This window comes from Hibiscus syriacus, unplaced genomic scaffold, assembly GCF_006381635.1.
Source record: "Hibiscus syriacus cultivar Baekdansim isolate YM2019G1 unplaced genomic scaffold, ASM638163v2 tig00110393_pilon, whole genome shotgun sequence".
NCBI lineage: Eukaryota > Viridiplantae > Streptophyta > Magnoliopsida > Malvales > Malvaceae > Hibiscus > Hibiscus syriacus.
Window position 1 is genome coordinate 1287043 of NW_024062721.1, and position 20442 is coordinate 1307484.

The 20442-nt window shown below is 33.5% G+C and overlaps 1 protein-coding gene, 1 long non-coding RNA gene and 1 pseudogene across 2 annotated transcripts; all 3 read left to right on the top strand.

The window, feature by feature from the left end:
* Positions 1-4357: 4357 nt before the first annotated feature.
* On the top strand, positions 4358-5616 carry LOC120123534 (high mobility group B protein 7-like). The gene is made up of 4 exons (XM_039142394.1): positions 4358-4487; positions 4646-4804; positions 5358-5445; positions 5536-5616. The coding sequence occupies exons 1-4, from the start codon at positions 4405-4407 to the stop codon at positions 5614-5616; spliced, it is 411 nt and encodes a 136-aa protein (XP_038998325.1). The 5' UTR covers positions 4358-4404.
* On the top strand, positions 5586-6615 carry LOC120123493. The gene is made up of 4 exons (XR_005516200.1): positions 5586-5618; positions 6133-6177; positions 6292-6362; positions 6445-6615. It is a non-coding gene; the product is annotated as an uncharacterized LOC120123493 (long non-coding RNA).
* Positions 6616-8928: 2313 nt separating this feature from the next.
* Positions 8929-12188, top strand: LOC120123535 (annotated as a pseudogene).
* Positions 12189-20442: the final 8254 nt, after the last annotated feature.

Sequence of the window (20442 nt, forward strand, 5' to 3'; positions counted from 1 at the left end):
GTGAACATGCTGAATAAAGGGTTGTTAATATGGATGATGAAGAATGTTTCTTACATAATATATAAATAACATCTGATGTAGATTTTGAAATTGTAAACATAAGAAAAGAGTTGATAAGTGGGCAAAAAACATGAGAAGAAACATGTTGAAGTGAGTGAAGATAGTGGTGAGGAAGATGTTAAAGTGAGTGAAGATGGTGGTGAGGATGTTAAAGTCAGTGAAGATGATGGTGAGAAGCTTGAGGATAATTTGAGTGAGTACTTAGACTCTTCTGATTCGGGAGAATACAGTGACAATGATGAGTCTTCAGATATTTATGGGGCATATTCTGGAGCTCGAACAATAGGACCTATATATGATCCAAAATGTGACATTCCAATATGGGAACTTGGTATGAGATTTGAAAATAACATTCAATTCAAAGAGGTTATGAAGAAGTACTATGTGGCAAAAGGTGTGCAATTGAATTTTTTGAAAAATGAAACCAAGAGAATAAAAGTGTGTTGTAAGGCGGTGTGTCCTTGGACAATATTTTATAGCTATAACAACCGAGTTAATTGTTATATTGTGAAGACATATTATATGGTGCATAAATTTTGTAAGAGTAATAAACACACAATGCTATCATGCAAGATGATTCAGAACAAATTCAGAGATAAGATTTTAATATAACCAAAATAAAATATCAACATTGAAGGAATTGTGTAAAACAGAGGTAAAAGCTTATGCAACATATAATATGTGTCAAAGAGCAAGATCTGCTGTTTTGAAAAAGACGTGTCGTTCTTTTGTAGATGAGTTTGCTACTCTTTGGGGTATGCTGCAGAGTTGCTACACTCTAACCCTGAAAGTACAATAATAATTCAAGTGAACTGAGATAATGATGGCATAACAACATTCCATAGGATGTATGTTTGTTTACATGCACTGAAGCAAGGTTGGAAAGAAGGTTGTAGACCGTTTATTAGTGTTGATGGTTGTTTTCTCAAACATGTTATGAAGGAGATATTACTTGTTGTTGTTGGTATATGTGGAAATAATCAGATGTTTCCAGTTGCATGGGCAGTTGTAGAAGGGGAAGAAAATAAAACATAAAGATGGTTTTTATAGAAAATTATGGTTGACTTAGATCACCCTAATGACGAGAGAATTGCACTAATGTCAGACATGCAAAAGAATATTGAAGCTCATACTTCCTAATTTCAATATACTCGGAAAGGTCCTTGATTGAAGTGGAAAGGAAAGAAGGTTGTTAATACTACACAACTTCGATAAGAACAATCATATGCCTCTCGGAAGCATCCTAAAATTCAAAGGACACAATAAATGCAATCTTTGGTTATAATAACATTTTAAGTTTTTTTTGTTGCTTAGTGGATCTGAATTTGGTTTTTTTTCTTAAAGATCCAATCATTTTTAGTTGACATGCTATTTTTTTGTTGTATCAAACTAGATTGGTTGATGAAGCTTTTGCTAGTCCTTTAAAGTCCTTCAAACAAGTATATGTGAACTATTATCAAAGCATTAAGCAACATATATATCTAATGAAAGTAACATATTGCAATTGTAAAGTATAATATTTTTCTGCATTTTTTTACAATATCAAATGAACACATTAGTATTACTACAAGTCAACACTTAAGGATAGTAAACTAAACTTACCTTTACATTTCAAAATCATATCAAAATTCAATAATCATTACAACAAAACAGGCATGGAAAGGGAAAAAATTTAATAAACCATAAATTATAATCATTAATTCAATATAGTCATTTACAATAAAACAGAAGCAGTAAACCACAAATACAATAAACCATAACCATTGTAAACTTGAAATGCCTATAATTTTAACACATAAACACCATTAAGAGTACTGCACAAATCATCCAAGAAATTAACATCCCACTAAGATACAAAATTTTCATTTTCCTAAGTTTATGAACATGTTCGCTGAAATTAAGTTTTTCTAGATCGAATTTAACTCAAACTTTGGTTATTTAACTTGAAAACAACCATCACGTCGCTTCACTTTCTTTAACTAATGAGAAAGTTATGGGAAAAAATAGCATTTATTGTGTCCTTTAAAGAATGTCAACTAAAGAATTTACAATCTGAACTTACAAAAAATAGCATTAAAGATCCAAAGTTTTTCTTTCAGACATATCTTCATCATACCATTTGAAAAACTTACAATCTGAAATCTTGAAATTAGGACAACTAAAGAACTTTCTCCCTGCATTTTTTCTTTTACAAGTTATTCACATATGACATTTCAAACTACATCTAAAGTACATAACATTACCATCGTACTCCTAAGAAAATGAAGAATGGACATTGCTTCGACTGGTTTCAATAGAGAAGCTCACCGAATTTGTCATACTAATGAGAAATTTATGGGAAAAAAATCTTTGAGGAGATAAAAGACCCTAAAAAACTAATGAGATTTTATTTCTCAAATAAACTTACCCAAATCTTATGATGCCCATCAACGATGCGAGACCAAATGTTTGATTTGTCTTCAAAAATCGTTAAATAAAGAAAAAAAATTATTCTTCAAAAGCACGATAGCATCGTGAGATGTTTTGTTTAGGAAAGTGAAAGATATAGGTTTTTAATAAGGGTTTCCGGCTACAAATTAATTAATTTAGTTGTTATTAATTATTTATTTTCCTAGTCAGCATTTTAATCCTATTCAGGGCCTAGTCATCACTAAAAGGACGAGTTGGAGTGCTTAATGTTATGCATCGTCAAAAACTAACGATCCCGTAGGTCAAAGACAAAAAACGTTTGTCAATGGATCACATTGAGTATTTTTCTGACTTGGAGGGCCACATTAAATGCAAAAAAAAGTAGAGGGTCACATTGATTTTTTTAAAGTACGAGAGCATCTAGTACCCTTTTGCCAAAATAAAATGATTTAATGGTACTTAACCTCTCAAATTTTTGGAAAAGAAACTTAAGGTAAGTAACTTGGTTTTAATTTATTTTCTTTGATCAGGTGACGTCCCCTTATTAGTTCAAAGCAATTCATTAAAGAAACACAGTATTCAGAAGAAGAAAGAAAATTACGTAAAAAATTTAAAAATATATAATAAAAATTTATCTATATTATTGTTAATTTTTTAATGATTTATCGTTAAAATGAGAAAAAAAATATTGTTTAGGAAATAGACAATAGATTGATGACTAATGTTGTAGTTTACCCAATATTTTTTGTTTAATTTTAGGGTAAACTACGTAGTTAGTCACCCAACTATCACTTTGGTTCCATTTTGATCACCAAACTATTTTTTCTTTCAAAATCATCACTAATTGTTTTCGTTTCATTTTAGTCACGCGAAATTAAAAAATTAAAAGAACTGCTAACATAATATTTTTATTTTTTCAATGATGATGTTGTATTACCTTATATTGATATGTTGGTATCATTGTTAATTTTTTAACAATAAGTGACAAAAATGAAACTAAAACGTACCATTAACGATATTTTTATAAAAAAAAAACTGAATAAACAAAAATGAAATCAAAATAATAATTAACTGACTAAATAAATACTTAATTTACCCTTAATTTTATTTTACCACTCGGTCGGTTTTAGATCTCTTCCCGCGCAAAATTGTTTAGTGCATTTTAGCATCGGCAAACCTGCGCTGAAACTGATATAAAATTTGTTGTACAAATACAATTTAACCCATGTACTTTTTCCATTTAGGCCAAATAATCCATATTCTTTTCTTTTTTCTTAAATATATGTGAATTTTAAGCATTTAGAACTCTAAATACAGAAAAGAACATTAGCTACTAAATTGATCAAATTATACCCAACAGCATATTGTTTTTCTAATTATTTTTCATTATTTGATTCATTTATAAATATATTACAAGTAAATGTTGAATTAGTTACTACCTCCGGTATAATTCAATCAAAATTGAATTTCTCACAACTACTAATGATTCTATATATATGTATTCTTTTTTTTTGTAACCGGGTCACTTTTATTTAAAATTAAAAAATTATTAATTATTTTCACTTTATATTTTAATTTAAAATATGTTATAGTGACATACATCATAACACATTACACATGCACTCTTTAAAAGATCGCACACTTACTAATTAAAAAGCTAATACCATGATTTAATAAGGCAGTGAAATTAAATCTTAGAGGGGTTAATTGTTAAACACATAAAAATCTACAGTGAAATTGCAATAATATCCCAACTCCCAAGGACCGAACAAAATATTTGTAGCATATTGCAAATTGGGCGTATGTTAGCAAAGACCCACGAACCCAATGATCTTCCACTTCCAGAATGAAGAGGCCATAGGTTGCTTACTATTTAACACATTTATTTATATATAAAAATTGGAGAAAGTTGCAGATTTTTGAAGTGGAGCTTCAATGGTGAATCGCCCAAGAGCCCGCAAACGAATCCATGCTACCCTGCCCCGTCGTTCACCTGATGGTAGTGCCTTTCAGAAGTGGTAATTTATACATATATACGCCTAAAAGTTAATACTTTGCCTTTCTTTTTAAGGGATGGTCATTGCTAAATGATCATTGGTTTTTTCAATTCTTCATCTTTTGGGTTGATCTGGAGGTTTGGGTTTTTGATATTATCACTTTTTTTTTTATGTCGAAGTGATTTTTGCGGTGAAATGGTGGCGATTGCTTTGGCTGATATGCACGGCTGTGGGCCTAAGAAGAAAGAGTTGAAGAGGTTTAAGGGCAATGTAGGAACTCAAAATGCTGTCAAACCAATAATTTCTTTGCAACCCAGATCGGCTTTTAATATTTTCTTGTAAATTTCTCACTTTTGATGCCTCACTTTACTTTTCATTCTTCAACACTATCCATTTATTTACATTTTTTGAAGTTGTTTTGGTATGCTTGAGAAATCTTAATGATGCTAGTGAGGATTCTAACCTTAAACTTCAAATCTTATAGGGTAGTAGACATGGTATAAATGTTTGGATTATGCTTTTATATTCATAGTGAATTTCTTACAGTCATCTCCTTTATAGTTGTGTTTGTAGCATCCACTGAATATTCTGTCAAATTTTTTGTCTTTTTTATTATTCTTTTGATAGAGGACACTACTTTGTTGGAAGCCTGGATTTTAGTCCAACTCTTTAATGTTAGGAGAATCATTTACTTGGTCAAATACATAGGAGCTTTGTTTATTTGTATGTCCTTATACTTGCTTATGACCTGATATTACATTCAATCTGTTAACTAGATATTGGTGGGTGAGGAAATGGAAAAATGGTATTAAACTGCAACTTTTTGACTGATCTTGAGTTGAGGGATTGCACAAACTAAACTTCATTATTTTCGTTCGGTGTGTTTCTTAGGGAAACCTTTATGGAAACCAACAAGAATGGAAATTTCATTGATACCGACCGGAAGGGGTTCGAAACTTGGAAAAACATGTGTGAGGAGGTAATGGTGATCCTGAGTTGTCATTACTTTCCGTTGCAAGTTTTCTACTGGTATTTTGTATCGAGTATTGCTTCCTATCTTTCTTTGTAGGAGAGAAAAACATATGTTACTCAAGCTGAAAAGGTGAACTCAGCCTACATGATGTGGTTGAAGAGGAGAAAAATATTATAAAAGTGAGTGGGGTTCAGAATTTATGATTGTTAAGTTGATTTGAACTATGTCTAGAGTAACCTAAATATGTTTATGGCATAATTGGTCATATCAATTATTGTTCTTTCGATAACAATGTGTATGCATTTTGAATGTTTAATCATAAAACTTGTGTAGATTCTTAAATCTGACGTTTGTGGATTCTGTTTTCTGTGTTATCAGCTGATGATTCTAAAGATACATGATTTTGAATGCATGATCCTATCATTTTCACGTAATTATCGTCAGCATAATTGTTTCTCGATTTAATTGTCTTCTACTAGAACCAATATATGATTAGCTGTGATTTGGCATGATAATTAGCTTCTCTAAATCTTTCTTCCGGTGGAAATTTATCCATGGTTGAGCTTATTTGCTTCCCTTCTTGAACTTGAAAATTAGCATATCTATTGTCCAAACTTCAAAATAGAACAAAGCTTTGAAACTATTCTTTCTTGTTTGAAGTTATTAAGCCTTTTAGCAATGAGTTTCTTTTAGGTGGATGATGAGTCTGATTCTGCAACGGTTGGGAAATTTGATCAGGTTTGCATATATGTGTGGGACACATAAAAACATAGCAAATATGGATAAATTTACATCTGTTTTTTTAAAATAATCTCTTATTAATGGAATTTACAGTTCAATGAAGATTTCGAGTTGTATGAGACATCTGATGATGGTGAACCATACCACTCTGGAGGATTCAAGAGCTTGAACACAAGTGAATGGTACACTTCACTGCTTCTGCATGCGTACCATAATTGTTATCATGTAGAAGATAGATGTAAACAGTCTTTCTCAACTTTCCAGGTTGATTGTCTAAGTTAACCGCATTCATATATCACGCTCATGCTCGGCACTGGTAAATTATGACCTTGGTGAAGCAGGGAAACCGCCATGGATGACTGAACTTAAAGAGCTTGCCGTTTTTGTTGAACCCTTTTGTTTCATGTCAATGGGGCCTTACAGTTGATCTGTTTTGTAAAGGACAAGTCATTCCGCTATTGTATAGTTTATTTTGTTACTGGACAGGGCGTGAAGTTCTACAGTGCGGCAGGCTTAAAAACGGCTAAAATAAGGCGTTACCGGTTTTGTTATCGTTTCAATAATAAAATCGGTAAAAATACCTAAATTTTTCCGGTAATTACCTAAAATATTATGTTAATCCGGTTATTTTTTAAGCCTAATAATGTTTTCGGTATTTTTTTTCGAAAATCCGGTAAAACACACCCAATAATAACAAAATCGGTAGCGTCTAATAATGTTTTCGATAATTTTTATCGGTTTTATTATTTAACACAACAACAAAACCAGTAACATTTTATTTTAGCCATTTTTTGTTTGCCGCACCGGAACTATCCCCGACAGGGCTTGAGAGAGGAAGCATTTATTTTGTCCATATTTTTGTTTTATAATATTTTTCTAAGGGATATCTCGGCTTCCTCGCCCATGTAGGGCGTTGGAAATTTTTTTTCTCATATAAGGCTCTACCCAAATTATTTCTTGAATTGGGGTGTTTGCTACAGTGACCTCGTTGGTCGCCAATTGCTCCATAGGTCGCTAAGTGCTCATTGTGACAAAGCCGCAAATCTTCTCTCTTCCCTCTCTGTTTCAGTTCCATAGGTCGCTGTGTGCTCCATAGGTCATCGTGTGTTCCTGGAGACCTATGGAGGTCGCCATGTGCTCCTGGAGATATATGTGAAGAATTTTTTTTTTCAAATGCATTATTCAAACACTTTTGCCATATATCTTTGTCATACAAAAACAAACAATTGCAGTTTCAAATAGGGCGATAAACCGGCCTAGTCGAGTCAAAGTTCGACTTACATTTAAAAAGATCAAGGATAGGCCTGTAAATGAACTGAACGTTCAACGAACCGTGCGGCGAGACGTTCGTTTATGTGCGTTTATTTATTAAATGAACGAACATGAACAAGATTTTTTGTTCGTTTAATTAAATGAACAAACATGAACATAGGTCTCGTTCGTTCATTTACGTTCGTGAACGTTCGGTTATGTTCGTTTGGTTATGTTCGTTTATGTTCGTTCGATTATGTTCGTTTATGTTCATTCATTTATGTTTAACACAATCTTCTTAAATCAATTTTGGTGACCAATTTGTAAGTATCTTAAAAATATTAATATAATATTTTGATGACCAACTCCATAATTAACCCGATTTTATTTGGAGATTAAATCTAATATGTTAACCTGTGAGGCACCTCGCACTTATATTCATTTTCCCTTTTTTTCCCCAAACCTTATTGTTCATTGGAGAGTGGAGACGATCTCTGAAAGATTCAAAACAAGTTATATTATAGTGCAATATGAAGTTTTACATGTCTGTTTTCATCTCTTTCTCTGTTTTATTTGACTTAATAGTTGATATGTAAAGTTATTGTGGGTATCTTCACATCTAAAACTCAAGAAAACATAATACTTCTTTCTAGAAATAGATGGGAAGATAAAGGTAAAAATCGGAAGTATATGAGCATCAGTAAAAAGAAAAATATATAGAATTTGCCAGAAAACAAAAACAAAGGTTTCTATGCAATTTCTGAAAAATAGTGTAATAGCGGAAAATGATTGTTCATATGTAATCATGGAACACTAAGATAAATGTTATAACGTTAAATTAAAGTCGTGTGAATCATTTAATATCTTTAAAAGATAGATCGAAATATTTGATATCTTCAAACATTTCATCACTGCTAATAAGCTCTTACGCTATTTATCACTGTAGATTTGGTTGATTTGCATTGTCGACTATTTTTCATGAAAGAACAATGGAAGGTAGGGTCTCCAACGTTTATGTTCGTTTATGTTCGTGTTCATTTATGTTCGTGTTCGTTTATGTCCGTGTTCGTTTATGTTCGTTTATTTATTAAATGAACGAACATGAACAAGTTATATTCCTTAATAAACGAACATGAACAAAAAAAATTTTGTTCGTTTATGTTCGTGTTCGTTTATGTTCGTTTATTTTTTAAATGAACGAACATGAACATACCTTCATTCGTGTGCGTTCGGTTCGTTTACAGGCCTAATCAAGGATAACTAGACTCTAAAGGTTATAAATTGAAATAAAAATTAAAGTTCCACTCTAACTCAAAAGTATTAAACATAAATCATTTTTAAAATTTTGATCGAAGCTTGAACTTGAGTTCGGTTTAATCTCTAATTTGAGCTCGAATCTTAACCTATAGTTTCAAAGCATCTTTTTTTTCAAGTTGCTTTTAAAGCTTTCCTTCTCTCTCAGATTTATTTTAAAATTTTCTCGATAAATTCGGAGTCTTTTTGAAACCCAAGCCCTATCTTGCCTTCAAAGTTTGCTGATAGAGAAACCAAAGGCCAGGAAATTAAACAAGGCAAAATTTGAAACCCTAAACGTAGCCTGAAGATTGATTTCTACTTGAGTCGTGAGATTTTGAGTTGCGGCTCGGTTTGTGTATTCTGCGAGCAGTACAGAAAAATGGGGAGCAAATTCAAGATGAATGGCATTGCTAACCTTCTGCAAACTTGCATAGACAACAAATCTCTTCTGCTAGGCAAAGTCTTCCATGCTAATGTCCTTCGCAACAACCTTTTAACCAACACCTTCCTGTGCAATCGTCTCATCGAACTCTATTCCAAATGCAACGACTCGTCCTCTGCTGACCGTACGTTCCACTATACCCCTCACAAGGACATTTATTCATGGAATGCCATTTTCAGCTTTTATTACAAAGATGGGAACTTAAATTTTGCACGCAAGGTGCTCGAACAAATGCCTGAGAGAAATGTTGTCTCCTGGAACAACTTGATTAGTTTAATGTTAAAAAATGGGTATAGGAAAAAGCGTTGGATGTTTATAAGCTTATGGTTTCGGAAGGTTTTTTGCCAACGCATATTACCTTTGGTATCGTTTTAAGTGCTTGTGGAAGTGTTTTGGATTTGCAGCTTGGGAAGAGATGCCACGGTCTTGTTAAATGTAATGTTCTACTTGGGGAACAAGTACATGGCCTTGCAATTAAGCTCGGATTTGAAAATGATCTTTATTTTCCTAATTCGTTGCTTGATACGTATGCTAAGAATGGGATTATGAACAATGCTGATATAGTTTTTCATAATTTGGGAAAAGTCAGTATTGTTTCCTGGAATATTATGATTGCTGGATATGGCCAGAAAGGAAATAGCGGGAAAAGCTATAGAGTGTTTTGAAAAAAATGCAATTTTGCGGATTTGAACCTGGTGAGGTTACTTATATTAATATGCTTGCAGCATGTTTAAAGTGTGGAGATGTCGAAACTGCACGTCAGATGTTTGATAACATGCCTTTCCCGAGTGTTGTTTGTGGAATGCTATAATCTCTGGTTATTCCCAGAATGAGAATCATGGAGAAGCGATAGATCTTTTTAGGTAAATGCAGTTTCAAAGTGTAAAACCCGATCGGACTACTGTGACCGTCATCCTTGGCTCATGTGCCGGGATGGACTTCCTGGAGGGTGGAAAACAGGTCCATGCTGAGCTGCAAAAGGCAGCTCTTCATACCGACAATTATGTTGCTAGTGGACTGATTGGCGTGTACTGAAAGTGTGGGAAGACAGAAACAGCAGGGCGTATATTTTCTTCCCTGCCGGAGCTACATATTGTCTGTTGGAATTCTATGATTGCAGGTCTTACTCTTAATTCTCTAAACAAAGAAGCTTTCAGGCTCTTTAAGAAAATATTACTAGGTAGAATGTCACCTACTGAGTTCTCTTATGCAACAGTATTGAGCTGTTGCACAAAATTATCTTCTTTATTTCATGGCAGACAGATCCACTCTCAGGTAGTGAAAGACGGCTACGAGAGTGATATGTTTGTGGGCACTGCTCTTGTTGATATGTATTGTAAATGTGGCGAAATAGATGAGGCACGAAAGCATTTTGATATGATGCTAGAATGTTTTATGTTTAAACTTTGTTTTTATGTGTTGTCGTGCTTATGGGTAGATTTAGAAATAAATTTTTCTTTTTGTATGTGATTTCTATAATTTTTAGAAATAAAAGTTGTGGATTTTTCATACTATCTTTAGTGCAACGATAGTGTTTGTGAAAAGCAAAGTTAGTATACAGAAATATATGCTGCCAATTGTCTAGTATTGTTAACTATTTGATTAAATTGAATTAATGAAGGTTGATTCTTGTTAATTGAATGGTGTTAATCATTGTGAGAAACATGAATGCAATGTTTAAAGCATAGTCATAGTTGGAACTGCCAAATAACACACACATCCATTAAATCTTTGATTCGTTTCTCTCCTGAATGTTGTTGCACTGCCCGACACTTACTATTCTGATTTCTATAATTTGTTGTCTATTTCTTATTTCATCATTCAACCATACATCCTTATCTTTCACACAACTTTACTGTAATCCGAAGCTTTTATAACTTTCACTTTATTACTTGGAGACGATAGTGTATGCTTGCACTTTGATGTAACATTATTATAGCATGAAGTATAAATTAAATTTTTTATTTATTTTGAAGCATCAATTTTTTTTGTTGTATTTCCTTAATTTCAAAATAATCCTTAGGATGTTGATCAAGATTAAATTTGTATCTTTTAACAATAAAAGGTATCATCTGGTTTACTCCCGTTGAACTTATAATATATACAATTATATACAAAGATCAAGAATGAAACAATAACAGTGAGTACACAAAAAGCAAAACATGTCGGTACACACACTTAGTAGAAGCCATATGTGGATGAATGTAAAACTGGGTATTATGCATCGAAATAAAAAAAATGGACTATATAAGTAAACTCAATCCATAAATTTTATCTATAGTTTTAGATTACATCAACTTTTTAATTAAAAAAATGTATCAATTTTATTATTTTTTTTGTAAGAAAATGAAAACTACCTAATTACTTAAACCTAATTGCCTTCTTCACTCAAGAGTTGGCTTATATCAGCAGGAGGCTCCTTTAGGATTCTGGTTTGGCTATCTTCGAAATTGACGCTTCTTGCTAGTTTATCAGCAATTTGATTCCCTTCTCTTTGGACATGTTGCATTCTGACGTTCCAATCCCGGTTTATTAGTTCCCTTATGTGCGGTATTATGGTAAGATTTCCTTCTTTGTTTGTGTTATTCTTCAGTGTCTGTATTGCCTCGAGGCTATCTATTTCAACTATGAGTTGTTGGATTCCTTGTTCCCATGCATATCTTAGCCCTGTATATACTCCCCATAATTCTGCTTCAATTGTAGAATATATTCCTATGAATTTTTTGAAGCTGATCCTCCATTTTCCATTCATATCTATGATTACTCCTCCACATGCTGCTTTTCCATCTGTATTTCTACAGGTTATATCTGTATTAAGTTTTTCTCATCCCTCTGATGGAGGTAGCCAAACCGTTGGACCAACCAATTCAATTGGTTGTGATTTGTTCGCTTGGTCTTTTTCTCTATTTGCATTGTTTATCGAATTTGTCATCTTGCGGTTGCGTTCTAATATTCCTGTATTATCTTCCATAGGATTGTTGAAGACAATCGAGTTCCTCATGATCCATATGTTCCATAATACCGATCCGAATAGGATTTCCCAATCTTTACTTTCTTTAGCAAACATGTTTGGTCTTGTTAAATTCACTTCAATCCAATTCTTTATGTCCATTGTTAGGAAATTCTGTAAGCTCTCGTTTTTCACCAGTGTTGTCCAAATAGGGGTCACGGTAATGCAGTGCCAAAAAATATGGTTTATATCCTATGTTTGTGTCACACAGATTAGGCAATTACCATCGATTGTAAGATGTCGTCGAAATCTTTCTGCATTTGTTAGGATTTTACCTTTGCAAACTAGCCATAGGAATGTTTTCACCTTTTGAGTTCCTTTGTATGCGTGAATTACCTTCCATATAGGTTATTGAGTATATTCCCTTTGTTTTATTCTAACTTCATATGCTGTTTTGACAGAGAATTGACGGTCATATCTCTTTAACCATCCAATTCTATCGTTGTTTACTGTTGTGTGAGGTCCTTTAATTGCTGCCAGTCTCAGAAGTATATGTAATGGTAAAAGGTGTTCAATCTGCCTCCAGTTCCAATTATCTTCTTCATCAGTCATGCTTTTTATGGTTACTTTTCCCACCTGATTATGGTCTCGTTGATTGACCAAATTTATTAATGGCCCTGTTTCTGCAATCCAGTGATCTCTCCAAAAATCGATATGTATCCCGTTTCCTATTATCCTGGTTATGTTGCTTCGGACATCCTCCCATATCATGCTTATCCCTTTCTATAGTTTGGAGTAGTTTTGGATTCTAATGTTAGTCGGTATCTCGTCTTTACATTTGTACTTCGCCTTGAGAACCCGAACCAACAATGCATCTTTCTTTGCTATTAGATTAAAAGCCACTTTCATTATAAATGTTTCATTATGCTTGTTTTTCTTTCTAAATCCAAGACATCCATTCGATACTTTTTGGCATACTTCCTCCCATTTTACTAATGGTAATCCTCCTTTTCCATCTATTTTACCCCATACGAATTGTTTGATGATTTTTTCTAGTTCTCCATAAATGTTTTTGGGTAATATTGTTGTCAGTATGCTGTAAGTTAGGATGACTGCCAAAACATCTTTGGCAAGTGTAATTCGACCAGCTAGTGACAATGTTTTTGCCTTCCGCCCGCTTAGTTTAGTTTGAACCATTTGTACCAAGTAATAATAGGATGTCGAGGTGGCTCGGTAGTGTAATATTGGTACTCCTAAATATTTCCCTAGATCATCAACCAAAGTAAATCCAAAGGATGTGCTTATATGATTTCGCAGTGCTGTCTGTACATTCTTAGAGAAGAAAATTATTGTATTTGCAATGCTTACATTGTGTCCCGAAACTTCACAGAATCTTTCTAGTACTGTTCGGATGATATTGAGCTGGTCTAAGGAGGCTTATGTAAAATAGAATCATGTCATCTGTAAAAAATAAATGGGATATCTTTGGGTTGCTTCTTGATGTTTGGAATGGTTTCCATCGTCCCTTTTATGTTTCTATTTTAATTGCTTGTGCTAGTCTTTCCATACATAGAACGAAAATATAAGGAGACAATGGGTCGCCTTGTCTTATCCCCCTTGATGGGTTAAAAGCATCTGTCAATGATCCATTCCATGATATTTGTGTCGAAGTTGTCGAAACACAGTGGTAAATAAGATTACATAGAGCATCTGGGATACCTAGGTCTCGTAATGTATCGTCTATGAAATTTCATTCCAGTCTATCATATGTTTTCTCCAAGTCGATTTTTATTGCCATCCAGCCTTTTTTCCGGATTTCCTTCTCATAGAATGTATTACCTCTTGGGTTATTATAATATTATCAATGATGCTTCTACTCGGAATAAACTAGTTTGTTTATCTGATATCCATTCTGGTAACAGAGGCTTCAGACTATTTACTATGATTTTTGTGACCGTTTTATATAGCACTGAACAAAGGTTGATCGGTCGAAACTGGTGTATTTTTTCTAGTTTAGCTACCTTTGGTAGAAGTATCAGTATTGTATGGTTGAGTTGTTCTGACATTATTCCTTCTGTGAGTATTTTTCGGATCATCATGCAAACTGAATTCCCAACTAAGCTCCAATTTTTCTGATAAAATAACACATGGATTCCATCTATTCCAGGTGCCTTAAGTGGTCCCATTCCAAAAATAGCTTCTTTGATTTCCTCATTGGTTACTTCTCGTGTAAGGCTTTCTTTTTCATTCTCTTCTATTTTTTTGAACTTGCCTTTTATTTCATAGTTGTATTTAGGATCCCCATTGCTTGAAAATAGTTTGGTATAAAATTGGATTATCATTTCTCTAAGTTCCTCTTGATCAGTACTCCAACTGCCATCTTCGTATTTTAAGGTTTCGATTTTGTTTTCTCTTCTTCTTGTTATTGTTGAGGCATGATAGAATGCAGTGTTTCGATCCCTTTCCAGTATCCATTTTGTACGTGTTTTTTGTCTCCACAGACTCTCCTCCTGGTCTAGTACAGTGTCGAGTTCTGTCATCAATTATTTATCCAACTCTACCAGAAATTCTGAGTGTGTTCGTTGTAGGGCTTTGTCTATTCCTCTCAGTCGTTCCAATAAGATTTTTTCCTTTTTCCTCTGTGTCTAAAGACGTATGAGTTCCATTTTCCACTTCAGTTTTGAATGTGCTAATATTTTTGTTTAGTTCCCTGTTTTCTTTCCATATGGAATTGATAAAGTCTCTAAACTCAGGGTGTTCCTGCCATGCTGCTATAAGCGAAAGGGTCAATTTTTATGATCTTGTTTGTCCGATGTCAGTCTTAGGATAAGTGGTCGATGATCTGATCCAATTCGATCTAGATGCAGTACCTGTGAGTTTGGGAATGTTGAAATCCACTTTGTGTTTCCGAGGCAACGATCTAGTCTTTGTTGTAGGTTCCCACGATTCCATGTAAATGGTGGACTATGGAATCCTAAATCTAATAATCCAGTAGAATGCATGAAATTGGCGAATAATCGGCTTCCATTTGTGTGTTCCATCGCGCCTCCTATTCTTTCATCTACGCATAATATCACGTTGAGATCTCCCCCCAAGATCCAATGTGTATTATCGTTTGGTGCTAGTGCCTCAAGTTGGCTCCATATATGTTTTCTTTTAGTCCCGTTTGGGTTTGCATAAACTGTTGTGAATTGTGCCCATGTATTAACTTCCTTAGGTTGAAATCTACCATTAATGAATTGATTTGATATGTGGGTAATCTCAATTTCCATTGTTTCTTCCCATAGTAGCCAATTCCACCTCCAAATCCATGTGCTTCTACTCGAAGTGACTGTGGGAATCCTAGTTTATTGATTATTCTGTCGGCTTTTGTTCCATTCGTTCTTGTTAGAATAATGCAACCATATTTGGTATGTGTTCTTTAACAAAGAGATTAAAGATTCTTCTGAAGGTTGGGCTTGCAGCTCATTGGCAGTTACAAAACATGAAACTAGTCATTTATTTGAATTTGTGAGGTTTCGGAACCTTGTTGTTTGGCAATTAACCGGGACTTCTATGTGTCTCCCTTCACTTCACTATTCTTTATCTGTTGATCCTTTATGCCCATGTTATTGTGTATTGGCACATTAACTAGTGCTTGTGGTTCAAAGTTGATATGTTCATCATTCGAGGCTGTGGACAGCTTATTAGATACTTTCTGTACCCACTCTTTGATCAGGTTATGATTTGCAGGGAGAAAAGTTGTTTGTTTTTTTACTTTCAATCATTTCTCATTGTTTTCTTTTCTCATCCTTCCAGCTTCTTCTCCCCTTTTTGGGAATTTAGTCCCGTGCATTTTCCCCCCATGCTTGGTTCTTTTATGGTTATGGTTGTGTGGTTTCCGTTCCCTGTTGTGGTTATATGTTCCACTACTTCCATGTTTTGTCCTTTTATCATTGGGATTACTTCTATTGCGTTTTTTATACTGTCTGATTCGTGCATTTTCTTTGCTGGTTTTGGTACTATGATGTTCATGTTGCGCTTTGTTCCCCTTGTTTGATGATCTGGTGAGTTCCTTTTTGTTGTTTCTCTATTTACTAGTCCGGTTCTGTTCTCATTATCTTCTTTATCCTCTGTCTTTGTTTCTATTTCAGCCATATAACCATTCTCATCTTTGCTCAATATAGTGAAATGAGAGCCCACTATACTAACATTTTATTTCACATTGTTTTTTTCAGTCTTTTGTGCTGTAGTTGTTTTCCTTCGACGATTTTCCACCACCATCCATGGTCCAAACAATGTTTCTTCTGATGTTGTTGCAAGGTTATGGTTGTTTTTGTTCCTTTCGTTAAGCTCTTCCTCACGTTTAGATTCTATATATACTTGATATGCTGCACATTGCTCTCTTGTATGCCCAGAAACCCTACAATGGAAGCAAATCTATTGTAATCCCTCGTATTCTAGTTTTTGTGTGAATCCATCTATTCCAATATAAGGAATTAGTGGTTGGTTTAGATCTACTAAAACTGCAATTCTTGCAAACTTACCTCTTTCCCCCGCCTGAGTGTTATAATCTACTTTTATTACTCGTCCGACTACTGAAGCAATTAGTCGAAAAAGTGCTTTTGTGTAGTATCTATAAGGTAGTCCTGGTAACATGATCCATACTATCACTTGTGATGGATGTTTTTCAGATGTTGAGAATGATCTACTCCACGGTTGGACTGTCAAATAGCTTTCATATATTGTCCATGGCCCTTCTGTTAATACATTTGTATAGTCATCTTCATCTGCAAATTTTACTAAGAAATAGTTGTTTTCTAGGTCGATGAGTTGTATTTCTCCAATTGGTTTCCATAGTGCTTGGATCCGATTTAGCAGGTCTTTGTATCCTATCATCCGTCCTAACAGCCGAACGATGATGACATTCCTCATATTTTTATCAATTTGATCATGAACGTTTTCCGAGAATCTGATTGTTGGGAAAGCACCTGATTTGTCGATAACGTAGTCCTCCTCCAATACCATAATTTCATCATCATTAATACCACAACCTGTATTTAGCGTTTTCCTTGCCCTAAATGTGTTGACTACCATGCTTGCGTAAGTTGCCTTCCCTCTTATCTCTGTTTTTGGTTTATCTCTTATTTCTTTTTTTTTTGAGCTTTCAATTTCTTCTACTTCATTCATGCCGGATACTTCGACCATGTCTCTCCATGATAGATTATCGGCATCCATCTCTTCTGTTTATGTAGCACTATCGTTGATATTTCCATCCTTTGTGTTCTTGATTTTCTTTGGATTTCCTTGTTCTTCCAGATTCGCCTGATATTTGGTTCTTTCTAAAGTTGGTTGTAAATTGATCTTTGTCTTCTCCTCCGACGGTCTTCCCCCAAAAGTTCCGTATAGACTTTGTTTTTCGATAAGGTTTTCTTGCGAGAACGAGAGAATTTTCCCAATCATGTTGTTATAGTTAAAATGCATCAATTTTATTATTGAAATTATCTAATTTTAACATTTTTTATATTTTACCAACTTTGATCATGGCGCATAATTTAAAATATTTTAAAAAAAATATTATTTTAATATTTTAAATTAATTTAATATAATTATTTAATTTTTAAAATTAAAAAAAAAAAATTTTGAGTTTATTCAAAATTTACACGTCCTTAATTACATATTTTTATTACAGATTTAATTATTTATTTTTTTGCATATATCTATTCTTAGGTAAATTTAATTTCCAATAAGTCTTTTATATAATAAAAAGTAAAATATGAAAAAATGTTCAATGAATAATAATAGTAAAGATTTTTTCTTAAAATATTAAAAAACTTTAATACTTTATAAATATTTCTAAATTTTAATTTTTCGTATTAACGATTTATCATTTTATCACTTTTTCTTTTTATAATTTTTATTTTTTTTAATTTTTTTACCTTTTTAATAAATTTTCTGAATATTTTAACAACTTTATAATACTTTTAAAATTTTAATAAATTATGATTTTTTTTAAAATTAAAGATTAAATATGTCCTTAAGTTTCTAATTAAAATCAATTATACTCTTGATCTTGGTTAAAAAAATCAACCATGTTCTCAAAATCGACTAAAGAATTAATGCAGTCTCTCTCGTGTCATCATTCATACGTAGACTCTAATGTTAACATGGTAAACTATTACATCAACAAAGTAACAATCAACATGACCAAAAGACGAAAATGATAAAATTGAATGAGTTCGAAAACATAATTAATACAATTAAAAATAAAAGATAAAATTAAATTTGATTTGATTTAGGAATTATTGGAAAGTTTAGAGAATATAATCAATAAGATCTTTGTATTATCATATATCAACAATAAGTACATTGATTGAACAATATTTACTTATTTATACATCAACTCATGTTGTTGACCCAAAGATAATGCAGTTAACCCTAAGTTGCTTTATGCTTAACAGACTAACCACCTAACCGTCTAAACTAGCTGCCAGCTCACTTAGCCTAGTACACGTGAATACCAATGTACATAGCTTTAATATTCTCCCTGCTTCTTCTCATCTTTCTCCTTTAGACAGCCTGAACACATACCCCATCACGAAACTCCTCAAAGGTTGCTTTTGACAACAATTTAGTAAATCCATATGTAACCTGGTGGTGAGCCGGAATATAGCTCACTCGTAACTAATTTCTCACGCACAAAATGCACATCAAGATCTATATGTTTGGATTGGGCATGATAGAGTGTGATTGGCGCTCATGGCCACCTAACTCATATTGCCACACCATATCACTGGTTCACCATGCAGACTTAACCCTAACTTATTCAACCTCAGAAGCAACATCGGCTATACTATAATATTCTACCTCCATTGTAGACCTGGAAATAGACTTTTGTTTTTTTAGCACCACGCTACAAGGCTTTTACCCATGAACACTCTATATCTCTTCGTTGACCGCCGATTATCTACGCAACACCCGAATCAACATCCAAAAAATGTTGTAATCGACAACATCGACTCTCCCGGTTTGATAGAGATGCAGCATCAGATAAAATGAATATTTCTCGATGTGGAAGCAGAAAGATTTGAATGGAAGAAGAAGATGATGGAGTTGTGAAATATGTAGATAGATGGATAATTATCCTATCAAATGTAACCCCCTAGACCCGGCCTATGCGTTTCGACTAAGTCTAGTGGATCACATACATGATTCTTATAGACATTTTTTGAAACCGTTATTCAATCATTGTAAAATCACATTATAAATGACATGATATTATACTATCAAAACCCAACTTGTAAATATAATACCAATAAGTAATAAATTAATTTAAAACATGTCTTCAAAATCAAAATCACAATAAACCGAACAGTAATAGTAAAAGTGTCATCATCCTAAAATACGATACTTTAAAATAAGGTCCATGTCACCAAAATAAAGTCAACTAGCAAGATAAAACATTACAATCAGATATACTTCAAGAGATATGTTGATCCTCCAAGTGCTCGAACCGAGATATCTAACCAACAGTATCTGAAAGGGGAAAAACATTTTCGAAAGGTGAGCTAGGCTCAGTGTATCCCAATATTACCTTAAAATCACAATAGGTACATTAACAAATCATAGTCCAGTAAATCTCATAAATTCATAAAAGAGTTTAACTTTTGAAAATCATAGTTTAAACCCTTTTCTTGTACACCATCAGTAGTTCCCAAAACTATTTTCCATATAGCTTACTTTAAGCACACAGCAAAAAGAAAGCCAACCTAAGGATAAGCTTTAGAGCTTGTATCCTTAGGCCCGTGAGTTCAAGTCCATATAGCTTACCCTAAGCACACAGCCAGGGAAGCCAACCTAATGTATCTTGGGGCCCCAAGAGTCACATTAGGCCCATTCTATTTATTAGCTTGATCAGAGCTATACTATTGTAATTCAATCCAAAAGTTCAATTGCACCGTGTCACAAATTCCATAAATCATCACATTAAATTGGTGCATCAATAAAACAGTAACCAAAGAACTCAGTGTACCTCATATTAAAACCAATAAAATAGTTCAGTAATAATTAGGGAACACACTTCGATAATAGGTTCAAATAGTAGATCTACTGATTGATGGTTTTACCACGCTCTGCTACAGTTTTCGAACCTATTTTATAATAACCCTATATTTCTTATGGGTAACATAAATAAATCTCTAAAATCATAAAATTTACGGGTCTTACGGGTGAATACTGGCACACGTGGTTTAACTGATTTAGAAGAGCTGGGTCGAGCTGTCGAACGATCCGGAGAATCTCTTGTACCTTCAAACAATAATAATTTATCAGCCCCAAATCGTAC

Coding starts and splice junctions, on each gene's coding strand:
- LOC120123534 (XM_039142394.1), top strand. CDS start 4,405: ATGGTGAATCGCCCAAGAGCCCGCAAACGAATCCATGCTACCCTGCCC. Junction 4,488..4,645: donor GGTAGTGCCTTTCAGAAGTG/GTAATTTATACA, acceptor TTTATGTCGAAG/TGATTTTTGCGGTGAAATGG. Junction 4,805..5,357: donor TCGGCTTTTAATATTTTCTT/GTAAATTTCTCA, acceptor TGTGTTTCTTAG/GGAAACCTTTATGGAAACCA.